Genomic DNA, 27,486 nt, shown 5'->3' with positions numbered 1-27,486 from the left:
TGCTCAATATGTTGACTTGGTCAGCGGTGCAGAATATGCCCCATCAGTTATAATAATACTTATAATGGTTTATATTCATTTCATTTATTTATTTAATACCTATTTTCCATTTGTCCATGAGTTTCTAAGTTGTGGGCTATATATTTTATGATTTAATTATTTATTTGATTATGGTTTTTTTTTTTTTTTTTTTTTGGCAGCTGAAAAGAAAGGTTCCTAAAATAAACTCATAGCCTTTTTCGCCAAGGCATGAGCTTTGGAGTTACAGTCTCTGCGAACATAACTAAAACACAAGCAATGAAAAGCAGATGAAATAAGAGAAATGTCTTGGAGAATGCCCTTTATGAGATGGTGCATCGTCTGATTTCCCATCCATTGCGTCAGAAGCGAGAGGCAGTCAGAAGAGATTTCAATGTGAAGAAAACCTTCCTGACGTGCCCAAGCGATGGCCTCCTTCACTCCTAGAGCTTCAGCTTGAAGGGGAGATTCAGCCCGACCACATAAATAACCTTCATATATAGAATTTCCTTCAGGCCCAAAAGCAATCCACCCAAACCCCGCAAGACCCGGTTTTTTCCAACTTGCATCAACATAAATATGTATCATAGCATAAGGAGAGAAACTTCCGATACAGTAAAAAGGTCTACCCATACGTAGAATCTGGAGATCAATATCACCATCAGAAGGGGATCCTGGGGTACCGTCCTCAAAACCAGGCGGATGTAAAGGGGCATTGTTACTCCTATCATTTGCTTGAAGAACCTCTTTAATCAGTTGTCGAGCCTTGATAAAGAAGACGTTCGGGTTAAAGACTTCACCCCTGAAGCGGATGTTATTTCTTAAAGACCAGAGGCTAACCAAAATATCGAGAAAGCTTAAGACAAGAGTAACCCCCTCCTCAAGACCAGATAGATAAAGAACCCAGTTAATAATCCAGTCTCGAACATCTAGAGTAGGAAGATGACTGACATTGATACCCAGTTCCGATCCAGCCCAAATCCTGGAGCTAAGAGGACAATCACGGAAAAGGTGATCAAGAGTCTCCACAGTATCGCCTGCATTGTTGCACATAGAACAAGAGGGAGCCCAGTTTAAGTCCCTTTTTGCAAACTCACTCCCAACCGGAAGGGAACTTGTCATGATTTTCCATAGAAGGATCTTCCAAGGTTGAGGACCTGGCAGATTCCATAATCTTTTCCTACAAAAGAGTTCCCAGTTCGCGTGGAGCCTTTCTTTATCCTTTTTAGATCCATGCTCATTGAAGTAATCTTGAAAGCTAATGCCATATCCGCTCTTAACAGTGTAAGTGCCGCTGCTAGTTTTGGGCCAGAAAATTTCATCTCGTGATTGAGAAGCACAAAGAGGGATGGCCAGAATTTGATTCGCGCTATCTTCAGTGAAGAGTAACTTAATAAGACCTTCATTCCATCCTCCATTATTTACGCAGATGTCCTTAACACGAAGATCTTTTAGGAAAATAAAGCTTCCATCAAGAAGGCAGTCTTTAGGTTCCGGGGTTTGCCCGTTAACCCATTTTTTGTCCCACACATTAAGGTTAGAATCAATTCCAGACTTCCAGCCAATATGTTCCTTAATAATCTTTAAGCCATGTGAGATGCTCCGGGCCCCCCAGGAATAATACTTTCTGCTGCCAAGCCATGAATTGTTAACTATTCCCAATGGTCCCATGATCTTTTCTCTGAAGACCGAACAGAACAGAGATTTCTCATTTGACACAAGTCTCCACGCATGTTTTGCCAATAAAGCTTGATTGAGACAACCCACATTTCGAATACCAAGACCCCCTTCACTCTTCGGAAGACTAGTAAAGATTCCACTGCACCAGTGGAGGCACTTACCTGTTTTACTTCCAGCCCACCAAAAATGCGACAAGAGAGCATTAATCCTCTTAGTCACACTTACCGGTATTTTAAATGCCGATAGAAAGAAAATGGAGAGATTGGATAGGACGGAAGAGATTAAGGTAAGTCGTCCAGCTGGAGAGAGAAAAATCCCAGTCCACGAAGAAATTCGCTTCATAACCGCCTCTATAAGACCCATAAAAACCACCTTTTTTGATTCCTGGAACTCAGTTGGAAGGCCAAGGTATTTCCCAAATCCTTTGTTATGCTTAATGTTGAGGGACTTTAAACAAGATCTTACCTGGCGTAGAGTGGTGTTTGGGCTGAAAATGAGCCCCGATTTATCATCATTAATGACCTGACCCGACGCCTCGCAGTAATTAACTAGGAGACGTTTGAGATGGCGCACAGCCGCACCTTTGATTTGTATGAAGAAAACCGAGTCATCCGCAAAGAAAAGGTGCGTTAAGGGGGGCACCCCTCGACACAGTCGGATACCCTGGATAATGCCCTCACGTTGGGCACACTCGACATTGCAAGATAAGACCTCCATACATAGAATGAAGAGATAGGGTGATAGAGGGTCACCCTGCCGGAGTCCACATTGCGGCTTAAAAGGGCGGAGAGGGACTCCATTTAGTAAAATTTCATAACTTACTGTTGAGACACAATTCATTATCAAGCTAACCATCCTTGAAGGGAACCCGAAAGCAAGCAAAACAGCCTGAAGGAAATCCCATCGAACTCTGTCAAAGGCTTTGCTCATATCCGCTTTGAAGGCAACCCTACCAGATTTCCCATGCTTGTGTGAGTTAACTTTATGGATCGCTTCATGCGCTAGCAAAATATTGTCAATAATATTTCTTCCAGCCAGGAAAGCATTTTGGTAGTCCCCTACTAAGTACCCCATGACCCTCTGCATGCGATTTGTGATACATTTGGTAATAATCCTCATAATCACATTACAAAGGCTAATTGGCCTATAATCCTTGACCTCTTCGGGGCTATCACATTTGGGAATTAAGGCAATAAAAGTACGGTTCATTTCCTTCAAAACAGCGCCAGAGTTGAGGATGGAAAGAATAGCCTTAGTGCAATCCCTTTTAACGAGATGCCAGCATCGCTGGTAGAAAACTGCCGGAATACCATCCGGGCCAGGAGACTTCATTGGTCCCATTTGGAAGACCGCCTGCCGGACCTCCTTAGCAGTATAAGGCTTACCCAGAAAATCCGCATCATCATTAGTTACTCTGTTTTGAATATTCCCGATCAACTGGGTTAGAGGGGAGTGCGAGTGTCCATGAGGTTGCTGAGCCTGGCATGGCCGAGAGAAAAGGTTGGTGAAAGATTTCTGAAAATAGTCGCTAATCTCCTCATGATCATAAGTCCAGTTTCCATCATTTCTTTTAATGCCCAGAATATAGTTTCTTCCCGCTCTTCCTTTGACCCAGTTGAAGAAATATTTAGTACAAGTGTCACCATCGACCAACCATTTCAGCTTTGCTCTTTGTTTCCAAAGAAATGTGACCATTACCCTTGCAAACTCACGAACCTCCTCATTTACCAGTTCATATTCTTCTTCCCCACCTCCCGCAGTAGCAATTTCAATACCCCGTTCCAGGCGTTTATCAAAATCATCCCATTTATCAGACCAATCATTCCTTTTATCCAAGGCCCACTTTCTGACATGTTGTCGAACCCGAGCAAGTTTCCGAGTAACCCGGAAAGCTGGGGACCCATTATCGGATACAGTCCAAACATCCTTAATAACTTGAATGCATTCTGGATAATCCAAAACCCAAGCATCCAATTTATAAGGTTTGCTGCCAGTTGGTTTAGTAAGGTGAAGATCAAGTTCAATAGGTGCGTGGTCCGAAATCTGAATCGGATGGTATTTGATTATGGTGAGTACATATATTTGTATGTTGTTGTTGTTGTTGTTGTTGTTGTTGTTGTTGTTGTTGTTGTTGTTGTTGTTGTTGTTGTTGTTGTTGTTGTTGTTGTTGTTGTTGTTGTTGTTGTTGTTGTTGTTGTTGTTGTTGTTGTTGTTGTTGTTGTTGTTGTTGTTGTTGTTGTTGTTGTTGTTGTTGTTGTTGTTGTTGTTGTTGTTGTTGTTGTTGTTGTTGTTGTGTAGTCCTATAAAGTATATTTTTTTGGTTTTTATGAATTGTTTGCTTTATATTTGAATTTATGTTTTCCATTTGGTTTTTAAATAATTTACATGTGACAATGTTATGATTCGTTTGTCAGTTTTTGCCATGTTAATGTTTTACTTTTAGGTCAATTGGAGAGGGAAGAAATACAAAAGGCACAAAAATGAGGTAAAATTAAAGGTAAGAAAATGTAAGGTATAACTTATAAGTTATGGATGTATTGTTTATTAGTAGATAGACTCAAATAAAAGAGCACATATTTTGTCTCAAATGTCAATGGGTTGGAAAGTTTCCAAAACAAATTTTGGAAAACAATTTGTTCAAATAACGATAATTGATTTCATAGTCTCATATTTGTTTTCGTAATTGACACACAAAAAAAAAATTGTCTTCGTAATTCAAACTATTTATATTTTTTAAAAAATATAAATTGTCTTGTACTATATATCGTAATTTGTGCAAGAATTTATTATACATTTATACTCAAAGTTAAACATTGGTGTGCAATTTTTCGTTTAAAAATAAACGTCAAATTTCTAAGAAAACATACTTATATAGCCTGTGCATTGCACGGGTGACAAAACTAGTTTATCACTTATTCACCCATTTACCCTCCACTTCATCAACAACACATTTTCTTTAAAAAATAGAATAAGAAAAAGGCCACTAAGTAACAACTCTTCATCATCCCTTATAGGCTCATATTCATTACCTATTTTATAAAGAAAATCCCACCAAGCAACAACTCTTGACCCATTTACTTATGTAAGGCGACCTTAAACAATATTATTATAAAATGGGTCATTTTAATAACTGTCTTTATTCATTATCTTTTTTATGTTTGGATCCGTTTTACACCTTTTTTTTTTAATGTAAAACCAACTTATAGAAGTGACAAGACTATCCAATTTTTTAGATGCAATCGAAGCAAAACATTTTGCGAAAACCTACCATTTCATATAGAGTTTTTTTCCTGCAGCTTTAGTCAATAGTTTCTCTATTATAGTGGTTAAATAAGAAGTCTTTGAAATAGAATGTATAATGACAAAAATATGAAACCTACGTGCATTGCACGGGTAGAAAAACTAGTTTTTACTTTCTAAATGAGAAACAATTCAAGTAAACATTTTTCCATTATTTTACATGTCATCTAAATCAAGTGAGATCGAATCCTCGTGAACTTTATCCACCACAAAAAAAAGTATCACTGGTAAAAATAAATGGGTTATTTAATGAGAATACTCTGAACTATATGGGTCCTTCTCAAAATACTCTGACCTATGATTTAACTATGAATAATACCAACTAAAGTATCATTTATCACCTAATAGAACGGGTGGAAGGGTTACCTGTTCCACCGGTTACCTTTGATTAAACACACACATTTATCCCTAATTTTAAACTAATTCATTCTATCTCTCTTATTACCTTCCTTTATCTCTCTTTTACCTTTTCATCTTTTTCCTTCTACTACACACCTTATGACGCCATTGCTACTCTGAAATCAACCGTCATTCTTCTACCATTGTTATTCATTTTCATCTTGTTCCCTCATTCTTATGCACAAATCACCTGAGTGAAGGCGGATTTCTTTCAGTTTTGCCCTAATTTGATTGCACAATGAAAAAGGTAATTCGATTTTACTGATTTTAATTACCCTTTTTCCCCAAGTTTGATTTTATTTGTTGTGTTTTTATGCATTACAATTCATTCCACTTAAATTTGCTAATTTTATTTCCCTTTTTTTCCCCTAAGTTTGATTATTTTACAGATTTTAATTCAGATAAGGTGAAGTTGTTCTAATTTCTTGTGTTTTTATTCATTTAAGACAATATGTTGTTTTTGTGATTTAATTAGGCAAATCAATGAACTGTTGTGACTTCTTCATTTATGAAGAAATTTAGAGAGAAGGGAAATGGGGCTCTCGGAAAAGCTTTAAACCAAAATCAGTTACATTCATAAGTAGCATGGTCCAGCTTTATTCCTTTCTCTGTTCTCTAGAATAAGCAAGCTATACAAGAGATGTTCCCGAAGTGTATTTTCTGGGGAAGATGAAGTCTAAGTATCTATTCCACCTTAAGTTGATGAAGCTTCCGAAGCTGTTGGTTGATGGCCAGGCCAGAAGTTTTCTTGTTTAACTCGAAAAATGCAGGCTTGACTGATTGGTTTCACTAACTTTAATAAGCTCTAAAGATGCTGTTAAGTAGCTAAAGGAAGCAAAATCAACCGAGACCCCGGCTCTCTATCTAAGCAAGATGTTGTTAATTTATATATATATATATATATATATATATATATATATATATATATATATATATATATATATATATATATATATATATATATATATATATATTTAAATCAAAGATTCCCGCCTTACGAATCGCCCCGTGGATATCTTTGCTTCAAAATTGCGATTTTGTGTATAAGATAAAAAAAAGTATAGACGAGAAATTGGAGGCAGTTGTACAGGGAAGGAGATGGAATTGTGAAGTTAAGGAGATGAAGTTGTTACTAAACAAAAAAAAAATGGGCCTCACATCAAAGGTTACCTGCTACAACAGGTAAAAAAAAGGGAAATTCTATTTTAAGAGAGGGGGTATATTAGTTGGTGATATTCATAGTTAAATCATAGGTCAAAGTATTTTGAGAAGGACCCTCATAGTTCAGAGTATTTACATTAAATAACCCAAAATAAATTGAATACTGTTTAGGTATTTTTACCCAAGTCGATTAATTAGGGTCAATGTAGTCTTACTCGTTGGTTGCGTGTATGCTCGTTCGTATGTAAACAAATAAATAAAAAAATAAAGTGCGTAATGTAAATTGACACATAAGATTTGGTGACGCGGAAAACCCAATGTGGAAACAACCGCGGGAGGGACGGTACCCTGCCAAGTATTGCACTATATGAATGGGAGGATGATTACAATTATGGCACGAAGCTAATCCTGTTGGCCCTAGGCTTCAGGCCTGCAAGATCCTGGACGAACGTATATTTGAGTATAATATGTTGAGGTGTGATCTTGAATGCGGATGTTTGAATACGGGTGTGTTGAATGAATTCTTGATTTGCTCCTTTGGCTATTTATAGGGCAAGAACCCTTGATATGTCCTACCTCGAATATGGAAAGGGAATATAATTTCCATAAGGACTCTTTCCAAACCCGAACTCCCTTGCCAATTCTCCCTGATTTCCCTAACTTCTCCCTAACTTCTCCCTGACACTTCTTTCCTTAATGCGGACGCCTCCTATGATGTGCTCCTAATCTTCCTTGAGCCCGTTCCCCTTTCTCCAACCGCGGGCTTCCTTCTTCCTTATCACTTCTTTCATAGCCTTTACTTTATTAAGTGGGCCTTCTTTATTGTGCTATTTTTAGCCCAAACAGTTTGCCCCAAATTTCTTGTGAAGTACGCTTTCAAGTATCGAGCAAGGAATTTTACGTAACCAAATGCCAAAAAACCCTACGCCGTATTTTTTACTCCTTCCCATGCAATCCATCACTTCAGCCTCCTTTCTCCTCTTTTCTCGCACCCAACTCCCTCTCTCCTCTTTATAACTCCAACGTCCATCTTCCACTCTCATTAATCATTTCAAATCATTTCAAAAATACTTCTTCTTTCTTAAACCCTCAACCTTCCATCTTTTCATCCTTTGCCGGCTCTACTGTTCATCTTCCTCGTCTTCTTTATCAGGTAATCCTTCCCCCTTCCTTCTTTAATTTTCACTTTCTTTCTCCACCATGGGCAAAACTCGTCAATCCTCCACACCTTCTGATCGTAATCTCGACCCCACTTTTCCTTCTCGGGGACTTTTTAAGCACCCCCACGACTGTGATTCTGCTTTAACTCCGGCCGACATTCCCACGATCAAGAATCTGCTTGGTCTTGGTGACGGGGTGGATATCGCCATCCCTGAACTGGGACAAAAAGCTGACGCCCTTCGTCCAGGGTGGGTTAGTTTCTACCTGTACCCGTTTAGATATGGCCTCCGTTTTCCTTTCCCCAAACTCATTCAAGACTTCATCTTCACCAACAATTTCGCCATGGCACAAATTTCCGCTGCCATTTGGAGAGTTCTTCTCTATTCCCTGGCCGCTGGTCAGAGTACTGGTAAATCTGTCACTCTGGGTGACCTAGCCCATATGTACAACATCAGATCCCTAGGCAGGGGTCAATTCTCATTCTGCGGCCGTGGAGAGGCTCCCTTCAGACACGTGTCAAAATCCCGTGATGAGAAATGGTTTGAGGACTTGTTCTACATGAGAAAGGACTCCATCCAGCCTCCTGCTGACTACATTTTCGAGAAATGCGTTCTAACTTCGAGTAAGTAATCTTCCTGTCACCTGATTTGTTTTATCTCGCTGCTTACTAGCTTACTTCATCGTCTTCGTGTAGGCCCCTGTGACCTTACCCGTATTGGCGCCAAGATCCCTGCCTTCAGCAAACTGTTCAGCATCTCTGAATCTGAGAGAATTTTCCAGATCTGCTTCCTGGTTTTTCACCTGCTTCCTCCTCCAATCCTCCTCAGTCAGCTCACAGTATGTCTTCTGGTAAGACTTTTGCAACCACTTTTTATTTGCATGTTGTTTCTGCTGATGTTTTAAGTATTCTGTCATCTGAGGCTATCTATGCTTGCAGGTTCAAAAGTTGATCAGTTGGAAATCATCCTCCAAAGTGCCAAATGAAAGAGACCTTCTACCAGCCCTGATGTGGCCTCTGCCTCCAAGAGGAGTGCTCCTGCTGCCTCTTTCCAGACTTCTCCCACAGTTTCCAATTCTGCTGCACGTGAGCCCTTGGAGGTCAACCCGTTATCTCGCCAACCGCCTACTCCTCCTGCCAGTCCTCGGGCTTCATCTAGCGGAGGCATTATTGCTCATTTCCCAGAGGGCTTTGGTAATGTGGACAAGGCGCCCTACTGGCCGGAGATTGATCAGCTGCTCTTTCCTCCTATTGAGGAAACGTTTTCGGAGTTCTCCCCAGAGGAGGTGGCTGAAAATGACGTGCACAATGCCTTTTTGGTGAATATTCTTCATTTTCTACCTGTCTGTATGTCTGTCTGCTTTACTTAGATTATGCCTCCTGACTTCCTTGCTGACTCTTGACTTTTCCTGCCCCAGACCCTCCAATCTGCACTCTATAATAGGAAGATGATCAACATAGTGCAGACGACCAGCCGTGCTACTAGCGCCAAGAACCAGGAGCTGAAGGAGACTGTTGCTGATCTGGCACAGCAGCGGATCGATCTAAAGGAGCGTGTGGTAGAGCTGAAGACTGAGCTTGCTCTCACCAAGAAGAAGCTGAAAGAGGGGGCTGATCAGCTGGCGCGTACTCAGGCCAATACTTTCTCTGACTCCCTCAAGCGCTCTGATGATAAGATCAGTGAGCTGATCTTCCTGGCCACCAACGTTGTTGCCTATGCTACCTGGCGAGAAAGATCAGCGGGATGTGTGCTGCCCTCGAGGAGGCTCCTACCCAGCATGCTATAGAGGAAGAGGAGAAGCAGCTGGAAATGATTTACCCCACCCAACCTGATCTGAGCGTGCTGATGCCTGAAGTTGGGGAGGTGAATTCTCCTGTACTTGCTGAGGAAGTTGTTGGGGATGGAGCTGGGACGTCCCACGACGCTGCTGACGGAGCTCAGGGAGCCATGGCGGCTGAGGATGCATAGGTTGGTGCGGTACCTGAAACGGGGGGTCAGCAGGCAGACGAGGTGCCAGAGGTGGAGGTCATTAATGTGACCGATAATTAAGTTTTTATGTTTCGATGAACTTTTTGGTGGTCTGGCCCAGAGGTGACAGACTTTGTAATTTTTTTTTAAAACTCTTTCTGTGGTTGCTCCGCCAAGGTGGCGGTTTAAACTTTGGGTCGTACTTTTGCCATATTTGAAATGCCCCTTGTCCTAGTTTGGCAAGGATTTAGCTTACATATCGTGTGCTTTGTTATTTATATTCCCTATTTTTAGGAAATTTGTCGTGTCAGCCTGTTTGACTGATTTAGGCGAGTCCTATCATCCTGAGAAGGCTGACGTTATGACTCGGCTAGCTGTCGTGTCAGCCTGGTGGCTGATTTAGGCGTATGCCGCAATGTAAGGAGGAGTGGCCGTGTCAACCTAGGAGGCTGATTTAGACCAGCCTGGTCAGCCTGAAAAGGCTGATCCAGACTAAGCTAGCTATTGTGTCAGCCTGATGGCTGATTTAGGCGTATGCCACAGTTTTGGACTACTTAACCTTGTTCATGACGCAAGGTGTGTTCATCTCGTTTAAAGCCGACAGGGGAGTCATTGAGGCAAGTTTATCGTCATTCTAGGACCGATGGAGACGCTGCAGGATTCTGGTAGCGCAGATATCCCTACGTTCCATGTTCGTGTGCATGCATCTTTGGGGCCCAGTTAATTGCGATTAGTGCGAGCTATGTCCAGGGGTGGTATCGGGGGTAGTTGGGTAAGCGTATTCACCAAACCAGGCTCCCTTTCGTATGTTCCACATCACTTTGGTGAGGGTGCTCCTTGTGGAGAAAATAGGTTAGGCATGTTGAGTGCCATGTGCCTTGTCACCCCGCGTTGGCGCTTGATGATCTGCTAGACATCCTTTCAAAGTACCATAGATACCAGAATTCAAAGTGGTGTACTTAGAGAAGCCTGAAAATAAGAGAATCTATTAAAATGGTGTGAAGTACTTGTCGCCATCTCATGGGGTACCAGAGCAATTGTGGTCCCAGGACGCTGCCAGACCACACCATCTAATAGTAGTTTAAAATATTAAAAATAACTAGAGACATCAGAAATAGAAGTGAAATTGGCAGTATGCCTACTACCGGATTTTTATTTTAATTTTAAAAGATGGTTTGGCATTTCACAGTACATCATTCTGAAAGCTAGAGTCTACTTATTATTAAAAGTAATATCTCTTCAGGTGAAGTATGTTCCATGGGCGTTGTATGATTTGACCATCCATAGTCATCAGTCTGTATGCACCATGGCCAACAACTCCTTCTACCTGGTATGGTCCTTCCCATTTGTAGGCGAATTTGCCTGGTTTTCAATTCTTGGTGTTTTGAAACACCTCTCGGAGAACCAGGTCTCCTACCTCCAGGAGCCTGACTTTCACATTCTTGTTATAACTCCTGGCCACAGACTGTTTGTAGGCAGCCAGACGGATTTTTGCGCTTGCTCGCGGCTCGTCAATTGTGTCCAGGCTTCGTCATCTCTCGCATTGTTTAGTTCCCCTGTCATATTTTCATACCGTGAGTGGGAACTAGAACTTCGACGGAATGATCGTTCGTGCCAAACACCAGTGAAGGGTGTTTGACCTGTTATCTTTGGTGTCGTCGTCGACCATAACACTAGTGGCAATTCATCCGCCCACTTTCCTCCTAACTCCCGTAACCTCCTTCTCGATTGTCCATGATGATTTTGTTCTTTGGATTCAGCTTGCTCGTTGGACTTTGGAGTCCTAGGTGCGACTTTTTAAGGTGATGTTCCACCCGGCACAAAGATCCTCGGTATCGTTTGAGATGAATTGTGAACCATTGTCACATATGATTTCTGATGGGATACCAAATCTGCAAATGATGTTTCGTTTTATGAATGAAATGACCTGTTTGTCTTTTACCTCCGTGAATGCTTCTGCCTCTATCCACTTGGAGAAGTAATCTGTCATTGCTAGCATCCAGGTTCTATTTCCTGTGGCCCGTGGTAGAGGGCCTACTATGTCCATGCCTCATGCCATGAATGGTCAGGGATAAAAAATAGGGTGCAGGGGCTCTGCTGGCTGATGGATCATTGGTCTTTGAGCGCCGGCAGCGTCACATTTTCGCGCGTATTCTCGCCGATCCGCCTTCATCGTAGGCCAATAGTATCCCCTGTCTCGAGGGCTTTATTTGCCGGACTCCCCCCCTGCATGGTTTCCACATTCGCCATCGTGGAGAGCACGCAACACGATCTGTGCTTCTTCCTTGTCTAGGCACCGTAGGTAGGGGCTGCTAGCGATTTTCTCGAACAATGTATCATCAATAAGTAGGAATCTGGAGGCCTTCACTCAGAAAGCTCTCACTTCCTTCTTGTCATCTGGTAGCTTGTTATAGCGCAGCCAGTCTAGGTAAGGTGTGCGCCAGTCGTCCGCCTGATCGGCTATTTGGTCTGGCTGCCTGTTTGGCTGGGAGCTCTCACCTTCCTCTGTAACTGCTCGGATTTCTTTCTCGCTCTGTGGATCCTCCAGTTCACCTCTGTCTATTTCGTCCGCCTTCTGAATAGACGGTTCCAGCATGTGTGCTATTGGAATACTGGATAGCTCTGTTGGTTTAAATGTTGCCCCCAGGGTTGCTAGGGCGTCTGCTTCCACGTTCTGATCTCTAGGGATCTGTTTAAGCTTGCAAGTTTCGAATTTCTGTTTTAACTCCTTTGCTACTTTTAGGTATGCAATCATCTTCGAATCTCTGGCTATAAACTCATCATTCACGTGGTTAACTATTAATAGAGAGTCACTGGATATGAGCAGGGGCCTGAGCCCTAACTCCAAAGCTAGCTTCATTCCTAATATCAAGGCCTTATACTCTGTTTCATTGTTGGTTGCCTTGAATTCACATCTTACTGCTTGTGCTATCAGGTCTCCCTGTGGTGACTGCAGAATTAATCCTACGCCTGCCCCCCTTTGGTTGGAGGCTCCGTCAATATACATCTAGTCTGCCAGACTTATGCCTCCTTGCTTCCTTCTAAGGTGAGGATATCTGTATCTGCTAGATTTTGGATGGCAGGACTGAAGTCTGATACGAAGTCGGCCAATGCTTGTGATTTGATCGCTGTTCTGGGGTCATATTAGATGTCGTACCCACTGAGGTGCACAGACCATTTCGACATTCTGCCTGACAGTTCAGGCTTCCTCATGATAGCTTTTAGCGGGTAATTGGTCACGACATGTATAATGAGGGACTCAAAATAGGGGGGCAGTTTGCGAGATACTACTACCAATGCTAGTACTAACTTTTCAAGGGATGTGTACCTGGTCTCTGCCGGCAGCAGAGACTTTCTCACGTAGTATACTGGCTTCTGCTCCCTTTCTTGCTCTCTAACAAGGACAGCACTCACTTCTACCTCTATGACGGCTAGGTATAGAAATAGTGGTTCTCCTGGCTCCAGCTTTGATAGCAGCGGCGGGCTGCTGAGGTAATGCTTCAGCTCTCTGAAGGCTTGCTCGTGCTCAGAGGTCCATTCAAACTTCTGGCTTTTCCTTAGTACATCGTAAAACAGCCTGCATTTATCTGAAGATCTTAAAATGAACATGTTCAGGGCTGCTACTTTCCCGGCTAGTCTTTGAACATCCTTAGGCTTCTCAGGTGACTCCATCTGTAAGATGGCTTTGATCTGCTCGATGATGGCCTATATCCCTCTTTGAGTTACGATATAGCCCAAGAATTTGCCAGAAGATACTCCGAAGATGCATTTAGATGGGTTTAGCTTCATCTTGTATTCCCTCAGGGTGCTGAATGTTTCTGCCAGATGCCGCATGTGATCTTTAGCCTTCTCTGATTTCACCATCATGTCATCAATATACACCTCCATTGTTCTTCCTATTTGTTCTTTGAACATTTTGTTAACCAGCCTTTGATATGTGGAACCTGCATTCTTTAGGCCGAATGGCATGACGTTGTAGCAATATATTCCTCTTTCAGACATAAATGTCGTCTTCTCTTGATCTGCAGGATCCATCTTGATCTGATTGTATCCACTCCATGCGTCCAGGAATGTTAACATCTCATGTCAAGCTGTTGCGACCACCATTGCATCAATATGAGGCAGCGGGAATGGATCTTTAGGGCATGCTTTGTTGAGATCGGTGAAGTCCACACATACTCTCCACTTCCCATTCTTCTTAGGCACCACCACTACGTTAGACAACCATTCTGGATATTTTACTTCTCTTATTTTCTTCGCTACCAGCAGGCTATCTACTTCCCGGTTGATTACCTTATTTCTCTCCGCTGCAAACTTCCTTCTTCTCTGTTGGACGGGCTTACACTTTGGGTCCACACTAAGCTTATGTGTTATGATGGACGGATCTATTCCTATCATGTCATCGTGTGACCATGCAAAACAATCCATGTTATCCTGTAAGAACTTGATTAGCTGCTGTCTTAAGCTCCCTGTGCATCCTGCTCCAATGAGCACTGTTCGTTCTGGGTGCAGCTTATCCAAGTTGATTTGATCCAGCTCTTCTGCTGGAGGTTCGATGTATTCGTCCTGGATAGGCTGCTTCTGTAATTGCTATGCGGGGGGGCTGGCAGTGCACTTGAGTACCTTCTTATAGCAGCCTCTAGCTTCCTCCTGGTCTCCTTTTATCGTTTCTACTCCCCATGGGGTGGGGAATTTTATGCACTGGTGGTATGTTGAGGGGACTGCCTTCATCCGGTGCAACCATGGTCTCCTCAAGATGACATTGTAAGTAGAGGGGCCGTCTATAACCAGGTACCTGACCTGCTTGTTGACTCCCCCCATATAGGTTGGGATGACTATCTCCCCTAGCGAGCTGGCTGTTTCTCCACTGAAGCCTACTAGAGGAATAGTCTTCTTCTGCAAATCCTTTTCGCTGAATCCTATATTTTCTATAGTTTTCAGTATGATCAAGTTGACCGAGCTTCCTATATCTACCAAGACCTTTTTAACTGTGCAATTGGCCATCGATAAGGTGATAATAAGTGCGTCGTGATGTTCTCGCTCATCGTATGCATCTCCTTCATCAAAGCTGACTGCTGGCAGATCACTGTGAGAAATTCTGCACGAATTGGCTGGCCTATCTCCTTTGGTCTCTGTAGCACGTCTCTTAGCGGCTGAATATGTCAGCCCGCTTAAGTCTAAGCCGCCTGTTATCATGTTTATAATTTTGGTGCATGTGGGTGGGTCTTCCGGCTTGGTGGAGCCTACCTTATCTTGCTGCTTGCCCCCACGTGGTAATAGGTGGCTCAGCTTTCCCTGTTCGTACAGGCGCTTGATCTCTCTTCGTAATGAATAGCAATCCTCAGTGTTGTGCCCAATATCCCGGTGGAATTCGCACTTCTTCTTGCTGTCCTTCCTCCATGCTTGTTCTCCTACTGGTGGGTTGGGCCACCTAACTCCATCTCCCATCTCCCTGAGTGCCTTCAAGATTCCTCCGATTCCTGTGGTGAATCCGTATTCTGCCAGAGTGGGAAGTAGCTGATTTTCCTCGATTTTGTTGACTCCCCTCCCATATGGTCTGTATCTCTCATCCTTCTTGCTGGTGGTTTGCTTTATTCCTGATTTCTCCACGACTGAGGTACTAGAGATACTTGGCGTGCTTAGTAAGCTGACTCTGGCTGAGATATCTTCCTCCAATCTGATTGCGGCAGCTGCCTTCTCCTGTACTGCCTCGAAACTATGGCATGGATGCATGGTTAACTGCTTGTATAGGTCGGAGTCGTGGTGGAGGCCTCTTCTGAAGGCTTCTACTGCTGTTGAGACATCACATTCTCGTACTGCTACCTTCTCATTGTTGAACCTAGTGTTGTATTCTCCAATGCTCTCTCCTGCCCCCTGGACGATTCTATACAGGTCTCCTGCGTGATTCTGTGGCTTTCTGCTGCTTGCGAACTGTTGAGTAAATGCGTTCACCAATTTAGCAAATGTAGATATCGACCTGTTGGGCAGGCTCACAAACCATCGAAGTGCCGGTCCTGTTAGGGTGGACCCAAATCCTTTGCACATGCAAGCCTCCTTGACTTGCCCTATAGCTGTTATCGTCATCATTTTCTGCTTATACTGGCTGATATGATCAAAGGGGTCTGCTGTTCCGTCGAAGAGAGGCATATTTAGATTTGTGAATCCCTTTGGCATGGCTGTGATGGATATGGTGTCCACGAATGGTGAATTGGCATAACTGTCTAAAGCTTCTTTCTCGAGTGGGGGTGGTAGCCCTGGGACCCTGCTCAGCATCTCCTTTAGCTCCAAGTACTGCTGATTGGTTATACTGGTTGAATCTGGGGTCCGTCTGTCAGCTGTCTGCATATTTCCTCCTGATCCGGGTTCTTGAAGGTTCTGATAGGTTCCGGCAGCTAAGGGGGTTGTAGTAACGATTGTCGCCTGCTGCCAGTTCACTTGCTGGTTTGACTCGGATCCTGCTACAGGTGTCTGATCGATTGTTGCGGGGCTGCTGGCGGGGAGGCCACCTGTCTGTGTCCCTATGTAGTTAGCCGGCTGCCAGCTATCTGGTGTGAGGTATCCTAACCCTCGTGGGGTTATTCTTCCATCTCACGGTACTGTAGCCAAATCTAATCTTGTTATTAGTTCAGCTGGTATCCGCCGTCTGCTTGCCGATGCTCCCCGTGTCGGATCTACCAAAGGAGATCTTCCTTCACCTATCCCACTTCTTTGGAGTGACAGATCTTTGTCTCGGGATATCAATCGTGCCCGAGCTCTCTGTCTCTCCTTCTTCCTTCAAAGATCTCGCTCTCCTTTGGTCTTCTCTCATGTTTTCCATAGCTTTCTGAAGATTTTCCACGCCAGTGAGTAAGATTTGTGTGGGACTAGGTGGCGGAGTGATTCCTGAACTTGCTGTTCCCTTATCTGACCTGGCCTGGGTCACGACAGCAGGAGTCCTGGAAGGTAGAGAGGCTTTTGTTGTCGGTATGATTCTTGAGGTATGTCCGGCAGCCTACGTGGCCACTGTTGATGTTGGATTTTGGGTAGACGGTGGTGGTGGCGATGGTTGCCTGCTCCCTGACACGGCTTCAGATGCTTGGTTTTCCATTGTATATCTAGAATATCAACGATTGACGACCACAATGCCCCACGGTGGGCGCCAAACTGTTTAGGTATTTTTACCCAAGTCGATTAATTAGGGTCAATGTAGTCTTACTCGTTGGTTATGTGTATGCTCATTCGTATGTAAACAAATAAATAGAAAAATAAAGTGCGTAATGTAAATTGACACATAAGATTTGGTGACGCGGAAAACCCAATGTGGGAACAACCGCGGGAGAGGCGGTACCCTACCAAGTATTGCACTATATGAATGGGAGGATGATTACAATTATGGCACGAAGCTAATCCTGCTGGCCCTAGGCGTCAGGCCTGCAAGATCCTGGACGAACGTATATTTGAGTATAATATGTCGAGGTGTGATCTTGAATGCGGATGTCTGAATACGGGAGTGTTGAATGAATTCTTGATTTGCTCCTTTGGCTATTTATAGGGCAAGAACCCTTGATATGTCCTACCTCAAATATGGAAAGGGAATATAATTTCCATAAGGACTCTTTCCAAACCCGAACTCCCTTGCCAATTCTCCCTGATCTCCCTAACTTCTCCCTAACTTCTCCCTGACACTTCTTTCCTTAATGCGGACGCCTCCTATGATGGGCTCCTAATCTTCCTTGAGCCCGTTTCCCCTTTCTCCAACCGCGGGCTTCCTTCTTCCTTATCACTTCATAGCCTTTACTTTATTAAGTGGGCCTTCTTTATTGTGCTATTTTTAGCCCAAACTAATACCAAGTATGACATATCATTACTCGATTTTTCTTTTTGAATACTATTAAGTGAACATTAAATTTGTCCGTATTATACAAGAGATATGTTTCAACTTTCCACTAATCCGGATTATGAATTATGCACTGGTAATGAATTATGCATTAGTGTTTTGAATTTTTATGTGATTTGTTTGGGCTAAAAATAGCACAATAAGAAAAGGCCCACTTGGTAAATAAAAGGATATATTAAGAGGAAACGAAGCCCACGGTTGGAATAAAGCACGAAGAAGAGAATGGGTCGGCATGCATGCATGAGAAGACTGAAGCCTATTGAAGGAGGCATCCGGATTAAGGAAAGAAGAGTTAGGGAGAAATTAGGGAGAAGACAGGGAGATCAGGGATAATTGAGGGAGATGACCGAACATGGAAAGAGTTTTTATGGAAGTTATATTCCCTTTCCATAATCGAGGTAGGACATATCTAGGGTTCTTACCCTATAAATACCCCAAAGGAGCAATCAAAGGAGGACATTCATACCTTCATACATACACACATCCTCATCAAGACATCCCGTATTCACACACACTCGTATACATTCTTCCAAGATCCTGCTAATACGACGCCTCGTGCCAGCGAGATTAGCATTGCGTATCAATTGTAATCGTCCTCCTATTCAAGTATAGTGCAATATTTGGAAGGGTACCGTGCCTCCCGCGGTTGTTCTCACATTGAGTTTTCCACGTCACCAAATCTCACGTGTCAATTTATATTTCGTACTTTATTTCTTTATTTACGCATCAACATACAAACAATTAATCGAATATCCAACGAGTAAGACCACATTGACCCGAATCATCCAATTCGGTAAAATATACCCAAACAGTTTGGCACCCACCGCGGGGCATTGTGGTCGTCAATCGTTGATACTCTAAATACACAATGGATAAGCAAGCATCGGACGCCGTGTCAAGGAGCAGACAACCGTCGCCACCACACACTTATACTCAAAATCCAGGATCAACAGTGGAAACACAGGCTCCCGGACATACTCTGAGAACAACACCAACAGCAAAAACCTCCCTACCTTCTAAGACTCCTGTTGTCGCAACCCAAACCAGATCAGATTTGGGAACAGCAAGTTCAGGCCTCACCCCGCCGCCTAGTCCCACACAAATCTTGCTCACTGGCGTAGAGAATCTCTAGAAAGCCATGGAAAACATGAGAGAAGACCAGAAGAAAGCTGAAGCTGAAGCAAGGAAGAGGGACAGAGAGCTCTGGGCACAGATTGACATTCTCAAACAGGGGTCCGTCACTCCAGCAAGCAGGACAGGGGAGGAAAGGTCTCCACTAGTAGATCTGACGCATGGGGTATCGGGTAGCAGGAATCCACTTCGACAGATACCGGCTGAACTGATAACAAGATTGGATCTGTCTACAATACCATCAGATGGAAGGATAACCCCACAAGGGCTGGGATACCTCATGCCGGATAACTGGCCTGCAACCAGCTGCGTGGAAGTACGAGCAGGTGGCATCCCTTTCAGCAGCCCCGCAACGATTGATCAGACACCTGGAGTAGGATCCGACTCGAACCAACAGGTGAACTGGCAGCAGGGGACAGTCATTACATCAACTCCTCTAGCTGCTGGAACACGTCAGAACCTTCAAGAGCTAGGATCATGAGGCAGTATATTGAATCAGCAGGCGGCTGACAGACGGGCCCCAGATTCAGGCAGCATAACAAATCAGCAGTACTTGGAGCTAAAGGAGATACAGAGCAGGGTCCCAGGGCTACCACCCCCACTCAAGAAAGAAGCACTAGACAGCTATGCCGATTCGCCATTCGTAGACACCATATCCATCACAGCCATGCCAAAGGGATTCACAAATCCAAATATGCCTCTCTTCGACGGCACAGCAGATCCCTTTGATCATATAAGCCAATATAAGCAGAAGATGATGACAGTAACAGCCGTAGGGCAAGTCAAGGAGGCTTGCATATGCAAAGGATTTGGATCCACCTTAACAGGACCAACACTTCGATGGTTTGTGAGCCTGCCTAACAGGTCGATATCTACATTTGCTGAATTAGTGAACGCATTCACTCAGTAATTTGCAAGCAGCAGGAAGCCGCAGAAGCATGCAGGAGATCTATACAGAATCGTCCAGGGGGCAGGAGAGACCATTAGAGAATATAATACTAGGTTCAACAATGAGAAGGTAGCGATCGACGAGTGCGACATTTTGACAAAGAGAAGCCTTCGAAGAGGCCTCCACCATGACTCGACCTATACAAGCGACTAACTATGAATCCTCGCCATAGTTTTGAGGCCGTACAGAAAAGCATTCTGCAGCCGCAATCGAATCGACCGAAAGAAGACATACTAGCCAGAGCCAACCTACCTAATGCACCAAGTGTTTCTAGTACCTCAACCGTGGAGAAATCAGGAAGAAAGCAAACCACCAGCAAGAAAGACAAGAGGTACATACCATATGGAAGAGGAGTCAACAAAATCGAGGAAAATCAGGAACTCCCTACTCTGGCAGAATATGGATTCACTACAGGTACTGGAGGAATCCTAAAGGCACTCAGGGAGATGGGAGATGGAGTCAGGTGGCCTAACCCACCAGTAGGGGAGCAAGCATGGAGAAAGGATAGCAAAAACAAGTGTGAGTTCTACCGTGATATTGGGCACAACACTGAGGATTGCTACATATTACGAAGAGAGATCAAGCGCCTGTATGAACAGGGAAAGCTTAGCCACCTATTACCACGTGGGGGCAAGCAACAGGATAAGGTAGGCTCCACCAAGCCTGCAACCCCACCCACATGCACCAAAATCATAAACGTGATAAAAGGTGGCTTAGACCTAAGCGGGTTGACATACTCAGCAGCTAAGAGACGTGCTACCGAGACCAAAGGAGACAGCCAAAGAAAATTCTTGCGAAATTTCTCACTGACGACTTGCCACCGTCGCTTTGATGAAGGAGATACATACGACGAACGAGAACACCATGACGCACTTATTATCACCTTATCAATGGCCAATTGCACGGTTAGAAAGGTCCTGGTAGATACAAGCAGCTCTGTCAACCTGATCATGTTGAAGACCATAGAGAACATGGGATTCAGCGAGAAGGATCTGCAGAAGAAGTCTATCCCGCTAGTAGGCTTGGGGGGGAAACAATAACTCATTGGGAGAAATAGTCATCCCAACCTATCTGGGAGGAGTCAACAAGCAAGTCAGGTATCTGGTTATAGACGGCCCCTCCACCTACAATGTCATCCTGGGAAGACTGTGGCTACACCAGATGAAAGCAGTCCCCTCAACATATCACCAGTGCATAAAGTTCCCCACACCATAGGGAGTAGAGACAATAAGAAGAGATCAGGAGGAAGCTAGAGGCTGCTATAAGAAGGCACTCAAATGTACTGCCAGCCCTCCCGCATAGCAATTACAGAAATCGCATGTCCAGGACGAATACATCGAGCCCCCAGCAGAAGAACTAGATCAAATTAACCTGGACAAGCTGCACCCAGAGAGAACTGTGCTAATTGGAGCTGGATGCACAGGAAGCTTGAGGCAACATTTAATTAAATTTCTACAGGATAACATGGACTGTTTTGCATGGTCACACGATGACATGATAGGAATAGATCCGTCCATCATAACGCACAAGCTTAGTGTGGACCCAAAGTGTAAACCCATCCAGCAGAGAAGAAGAAAGTTTGCAGCAGAAAGGAACAAGGTGATCAACCAAGAGGTAGACAGTCACCGGCAAAAAAGAAAATAAGAGAAGTAAAATATCCGAGAATGGTCATTTCTAATGTGGTGGTGGTACCTAAGAAAAATGGAAAGTGGAGAGTATGTGTGGACTTCACCGACCTCAACAAGGCATGCCCTAAAGATCCCTTCCCACTGCCTCATATTGATGCAATGGTAGACGCGACAGCTGGACATGAGATACTGACATTCCTGGACGCATGGAGTGGATACAATCAGATCAAGATGGATCCTGCAAATCAAGAGAAGACAGCATTCATGTCTGAGAGAGGAATATATTGCTACAACGTTATGCCATTTGGCCTGAAGAACGCCGGCTCCACGTACCAAAGGCTAGTTAACCGTATGTTCAAAGAGCAGATAGGAAGAACTATGGAGGTATATATTGATGACATGGTGGTGAAATCAGAAAGAGGCAAAGATCACATACGGCATTTGGCAGAAATATTCAAAGACCACGAGGGAATACGAGAATGAAGCTAAATCCATCTAAGTGCACCTTCGGAGTATCTTCTTGCAAATTCTTAGGCTATATTGTAACTCAAAGAGGGATAGAGGCCAGCATCGAGCAGATCAAAGTCGTCTTACAACTAGTCACCTGAGAAGCCTAAAGATGTTCAAAGACTAGCTGGAAAGGTAGCAGCCTTAAGCAGGTTCATCTCGAGATCTTCAGATAACTGTAGGCTGTTTTAGGACATACTGAGAAAGAGTCAGAAGTTTGAGTGGACCATGGATCACGAGCAAGCATTCAGAGAGCTGAAACACTACCTCAGCAGCCCACCACTACTGTCGAAGCCGAAACTAGGAGAACCACTATTCATATACCTGGCCGTCACAGAGGTGGTAGTGAGCGCCTGCTCAGTCGAGAGCAGAAAAGGAGCGAGGCTTGCGCTGTACTACGTAAGCAAGTCTCTGCTGCCGGCAGAGACCAGGTACACATCTCTTGAAAAGTTAGTATTAGCATTGGTAGTAGCATCTCGCAAACTGCGCCCCTATTTCGAGTCTCATACTATACATGTCGTGACCAACTACCCGCTGAAATCTATCATGAGGAAGCCTGAACTGTCAGGCAGAATGTCAAAATGGTCTGTACACCTCAGTGGGTATGATATCCAGTATGACCCCAGAAAAGCAATCAAATCGCAAGCACTGGCCGACTTTATGTTATACTTCAGCCCAGCCATCCAAAATCTGGCAGATGAGGAAATCCTCACCCTAGGGGGAAGCAAGGAGGCAGAGGTCTGGCAGATGCATATTGACGGAGCCTCCAATCAAAGAGGGGCAGGTGTAGGGTTATTCCTGCGGTCACCACAAGGAGACCTAATAGCACAAGCGGTATGATGTGAATTCAAGGCAACCAACAATGAAACGGAGTACGAGGCCTTGATATTAGGAATGAAGCTAGCTCTGGAGTTAGGAGTCAGACACCTGCGCATATCCAGTGACTCTCTGCTAATAGTCAATCACGTGAATAACGAGTTTATAGCCAGAGATTCAAAGATGATTTCATACTTTAAAATAGCAAAGGAATTAAAACAGAAATTCGCAACTTGCAAGCTTAAGCAGATCCCCAGGGATCAGAATGTGGAAGCAGATGCCTTAGAACCTCTGGGGGCAACATTTAAACCGACAAAACTTTCTAGCATTCCAATAGCACACATGCAAGAACCTTCAATCCGGAAAGCAGATGAAATAGATAAAGGTGAACTGGAGGATCCACAGAACGAAGAAGGAGTCCAGGCAGTTACAGAGGCAGGTGAGGACTCTAAGCCAGCCGGTTAGCCGCCCGACCAAGCGGACGAACAGGCAGATGATTGGGATTGGCGCACGCCCTACCTAGCTTGGCTGCGTCATAGCAAGCTACCAGATGACAAGAAGGAAGTAAGGGCTTTCAGAGTGAAGGCCTCCAAATTCATACTTATTGACGATATGTTGTTCAAAAAATTACTAGCAGGCCCCTACTTACGGTGCCTGGACAAGGAAGAAGCGCAGACTGTGTTACATGCTCTCCATAGTGGCGAATGTGGAAACCATGCAGGGGGCAGGAGTCTGGAAAATAAAGCCCTCAGACAGGGATACTATTAGCCTACAATGAAGGCAGATGCAGCAGAGTACGCACGCAAATGTGACGCCTGCCAGCACTCAGCACCAATGATCCATCAGCCAGCAGAACCCTTGCACCCTATCATTTCTCCCTAGCCATTCATGACATGGGACATGGACATAGTAGGACCCCTACCAAGAGCCACAGGAAACAGGACATCGATGCTTGCGATGACAGATTACTTCTCCAAGTGGATAGAGGCAGAAGCATTCACAGAAGTAAAAGACAAACAAGTCATTTCGTTTATAAAACGAAACATCATTTGCAGGTTTGGTATCCCATCAGAAATCATATATGACAATGGCTCACAATTCATCTCCAACGACACCGAGGGATACTGCACCAGGTGGAACATCACCCTAAAAAAGTCAGCACCCAGGACTCCAAAGTCCAACGGGCAAGCTGAGTCCAGCAACAAAATCATCATGGACAATCTGAGAAAGAGGTTACAGGAGTTAGGAGGAAAGTGGGCACATGAATTGCCACTAGTATTATGGTCAGACAGAACGACGCCAAAGGTAGCAACAGGTCAAACACCCTTCAGCCTGGTGTTTGGCGCAGAAGCAATCATCCCATCAGAAGTTCTAGTTCCCACCCACAGGTATGGAAATATGACAGGAGAACTGAACAATGCAGAGATAGCAGAAGCCTGGACGCAGTCGACGAGCTGCGAGCAAGCGCCAAAATACGTCTGGCTGCTTACAAGCAGTCAGTGGCCAGGAGTTACAACAAGAATGTGAAAGTCAGGCTCTTGGAGGTAGGAGACCTGGTTCTCCGAGAGGTGTTTCAAAACAATAAGAACCGAAAAGTAGGCAAATTCGCCTACAAATGGGAAGGACCATACCAGGTAGAAGGAGTTGTTGGCCATAGTGCATACAGACTAATGACTATGGACGGTCAAATCATACAACGCCCATGGAACATACTTCACCTGAAGAGATATTACTTTTGATATAAGTAAATTTTAGCCTTCAGAATGATGTACTATGAAAAACCAAATCATTTTGAAATAAAAATAAAAATCCGGTAGTAGGCATATTGCTAATTTCAGTCCCATTTCTGGTGTCTTTAACCGTTTTAAATTTTAAAACTGCTGCCAAATGGTGTGGTTTGACAGCGTCCTGGGACCACAATTGCTCTGGTACCCCATGAGATGGCGTCAGGAACTTCACATCATTCTGGTAGATTTTCTCATTTTCAGGCTTCTCTAGGTACATCACTCTGAATCCTAGTGTCTATGGTACATTGAAAGGATATCTAGCAGGACTGTCAACTGCCAACGTGGGGTGACAAGGCACATGGCACTCCAACATGCCAAACCTATTTTCTCCACAAGGATCACCCTCACCAGGCGGACTGTGGAACATACGAAAGGGAGTCTGGTTGACAACTGAACACGCTTATCCAGCTACCCCTGATACCACCCCCTGGACGTAGCTCGCACTAATCGCAATTCATCAGGGCCCCAGCAAGCATGCACGAACATGGAACGTAGGGATATCTGCGCTACCAGAATCCTGCAGCGTCCCATTGGTCCTAAAATGACGATAAACTTGCCTAAATTATGCCCCTGTTGGCTTCAAACGTGATGAACACACCTTGCGTCATGAACAAGGTTAAGTAATCCAAAACTGCGGCATACGCCTAAATCAGCCATCAGGCTGACACCGCAACTAGCTTAGTCTGGATCAGCCTCTTCAGACTGAGAAGACTGGTCTAAATCAGCCTCTCAGGCTGACACAACCACTCCTCCTTACATTGCAGCATATGCCTAAAACAGCCATCGGGCTGACATGGCAGCTAGCTGAGTCAGAACGTCAGCCTTTTCAGGATGACAAGACTCGCCTAAATCAGCCAGCGGGCTGACACGGCAGCTTCCTAAACTAAGGAAATCTAAGAAACAAGCACAAGATATAAATCAAACCTTACCAAAACTGCGGCAAGGATATTCCAAAATATGGCCAAAATACGGCCCCTAAGTTTAACCGCCACCTAGGCGGAAAAACCAAGAAAAAGTTTAAAACTTACAAGTCTGCCACCTCTAGGCCAGACTGCCAAAAAGTCCATTAAAAATAAAAATACTTAATTATCGGTCACATTAATGACCTCCACCTCTGGCACCTCCTCCTCCCGCGACCTCCTGTTTCGTGCACCGCACCGCCTTGCACATCCTCACCGCCATAGCCTCCCGAGCTCCGTCGCAACATCCTAGGACACTCCAAGATTCCCCCGGACTTGCTCGGCAAATACAGAGAATTCACCTTCCCAACTTCAGGCATCAGCGCACTCAGATCAGGTTGGGTGGGGTAGAGCGTCTCCAGCTGTTTCTCCTCCTCCTCTATAGCTTGCTGGGTGGGAGCCTCCTCGAGAGCAGCACGCATCCCGCTGATTTTTCCCCGCCAGGTGGCATAGGCAACAACAATGGTGGCCACGGAGATCAGCTCGCTGATCTTCTCATCAGAACGCTTAAGGGTGTCGGAGAAAGTGCTGCACACCTCTTGAGTGCGGGCCACGATCACCCTTCCTTCGCTTCTTCTTGGTGACAAAGCTCGGCCTTCAACTCCACCACACGTTCCTTCGATCGATCGGATCGCCGCGCAAGTCGGCAATTGTCCCCTTCAGCTCCTGCTTTTTGGCATTGGTGGCACGACTGGTGGTCTGCGCTATGTTGATCATCTTCCTATTATAGAGTGCGGACTGGAGGGTCTGGGGCAAGAAAAGTCAGAAGTCAGCAAGAGAAGTCAAAGGTTAGAATCTAAAAGAAGAAAGAAAACAACAAACAAACAGGTAGAATATGAAGAGCATTCACCATAAAGGCATTGTGCACATCATTCTCAGCCATCTCCTCTAGGGAGAACTCTGAGAACGTCTCCTTTAGAGGAGGGAAGAGCAGTTGGTCGATCTCCGGCCAGTATGGTACCTTGTCCACATTCCCAAAACCTTCTGGGAAGTGAGCAATAGTGCCTCCGCTAGCTGAGGCACGAGGGCTGGCAGGAGGAGTAGGCAGATGGCGAGGGAGCGGGTCAACTTCCAAGGGCTCAGGCCCAGCAGAACTGGAGTACGTAAAAGGGGCCTGGAAAGAGGCAGCATGAGCGTTCCTCTTAGACGCGGATGCCACGTCAGGACTGGCAGAAGACCTCTTTCTTTTGGCACTTTGGAGGATGATTTTCAGAGGATCAGCCTTGGAACCTGTGAACAGCCATCACCCCAGGCGTCAGGATACCTAAAGCATCAGGAGAAGTTGCATGCAAGTTGAAGCAATTGTGGGAAGCTTACCAGAAGACATGCTGTGAGCTGACTGAAGAGGGTTGGAGGACGAAGCAGGTGAAAAACCAGGAAGCAGGTCAGAAAACTCTCTCGGATTCAGAGATACAGAACAGCTTGCTACAGGCAGGTACCTTGGCACCAATGCGAGTCAGGTCACATGGGCCTGCACGAAGACGATGAAGTAAGCAAGTAAGCAGCGAGATAAACGAATCAGATGACAAGGAGGCTACTTACTCGAAGTTATGACCCATTTCTCGAAGATGTAATCAGCAGGCGGCCGAATGGAGTCCTTCCTCACGAAGAAGAAGTCCTCAAACCATTTCTCATCTCGGGATTTGGACACATGCCTGAAGGGAGCCTTTCCACGTCCCGGAGAGAGAACTGGCCCCTACCCAGGGACCTGATATTGTACATATGGGTCAAATCGCCCAGGGAGATGGAATTACCAGTATTCTGACCAGCGGCCAGAGAGTAGAGGAGAACCCTCCAAACAGTGGCAGAGATTTGTACCATGGCGAAATTGTTCGTAAAAATAAAATCTTGGATGAGTTTGGGAAAAGGAAAACGGAGGCCATATTTAAAAGGGTACAGGTAAAAGCAAACCCATCCTGAACGAAGGGCGTCAGCTTTCTGTCCTGGTCCAGGGATGGCGATATCCACCCCGTCACCAAGGCCGAGCAAACCCTTGATCGTGGAAATGTCAGCAGAAGTCAAGGCGGAGTAACAGTCGTGGGGGTAAGTGCAGAGTCCCCGGGAAGGGGATACTGGGTCAGGATTATGGTCAGCGGGTGCAGTGGTTGACGAAGATTGTCGGGTTTTACCCATGGTGAACAAAGAGA

The 27,486-nt window shown here is 44.7% G+C and overlaps 1 protein-coding gene across 1 annotated transcript; it reads right to left on the bottom strand.

Annotated features, from left to right (window-relative positions):
* Window positions 1-216: 216 nt before the first annotated feature.
* LOC141631147 (uncharacterized) lies at window positions 217-19,026 on the bottom strand. Its single transcript, XM_074443855.1, has 3 exons — window positions 18,805-19,026; window positions 18,541-18,690; window positions 217-3,741 (listed from the first exon to the last, which is right to left on the bottom strand). Exons 1-3 carry the CDS (start codon window positions 19,024-19,026, stop codon window positions 217-219), a joined length of 3,897 nt encoding a protein of 1,298 aa, XP_074299956.1.
* Between the last annotated feature and the right edge of the window lie 8,460 nt (window positions 19,027-27,486).

The sequence above is a fragment of the Silene latifolia genome, chromosome Y (assembly GCF_048544455.1).
Source record: "Silene latifolia isolate original U9 population chromosome Y, ASM4854445v1, whole genome shotgun sequence".
Taxonomy (NCBI): Eukaryota; Viridiplantae; Streptophyta; class Magnoliopsida; order Caryophyllales; family Caryophyllaceae; genus Silene; species Silene latifolia.
The sequence above is the reverse complement of the archived record's forward strand: the minus strand, read 5'-3'. Positions and strand labels throughout refer to the sequence as shown.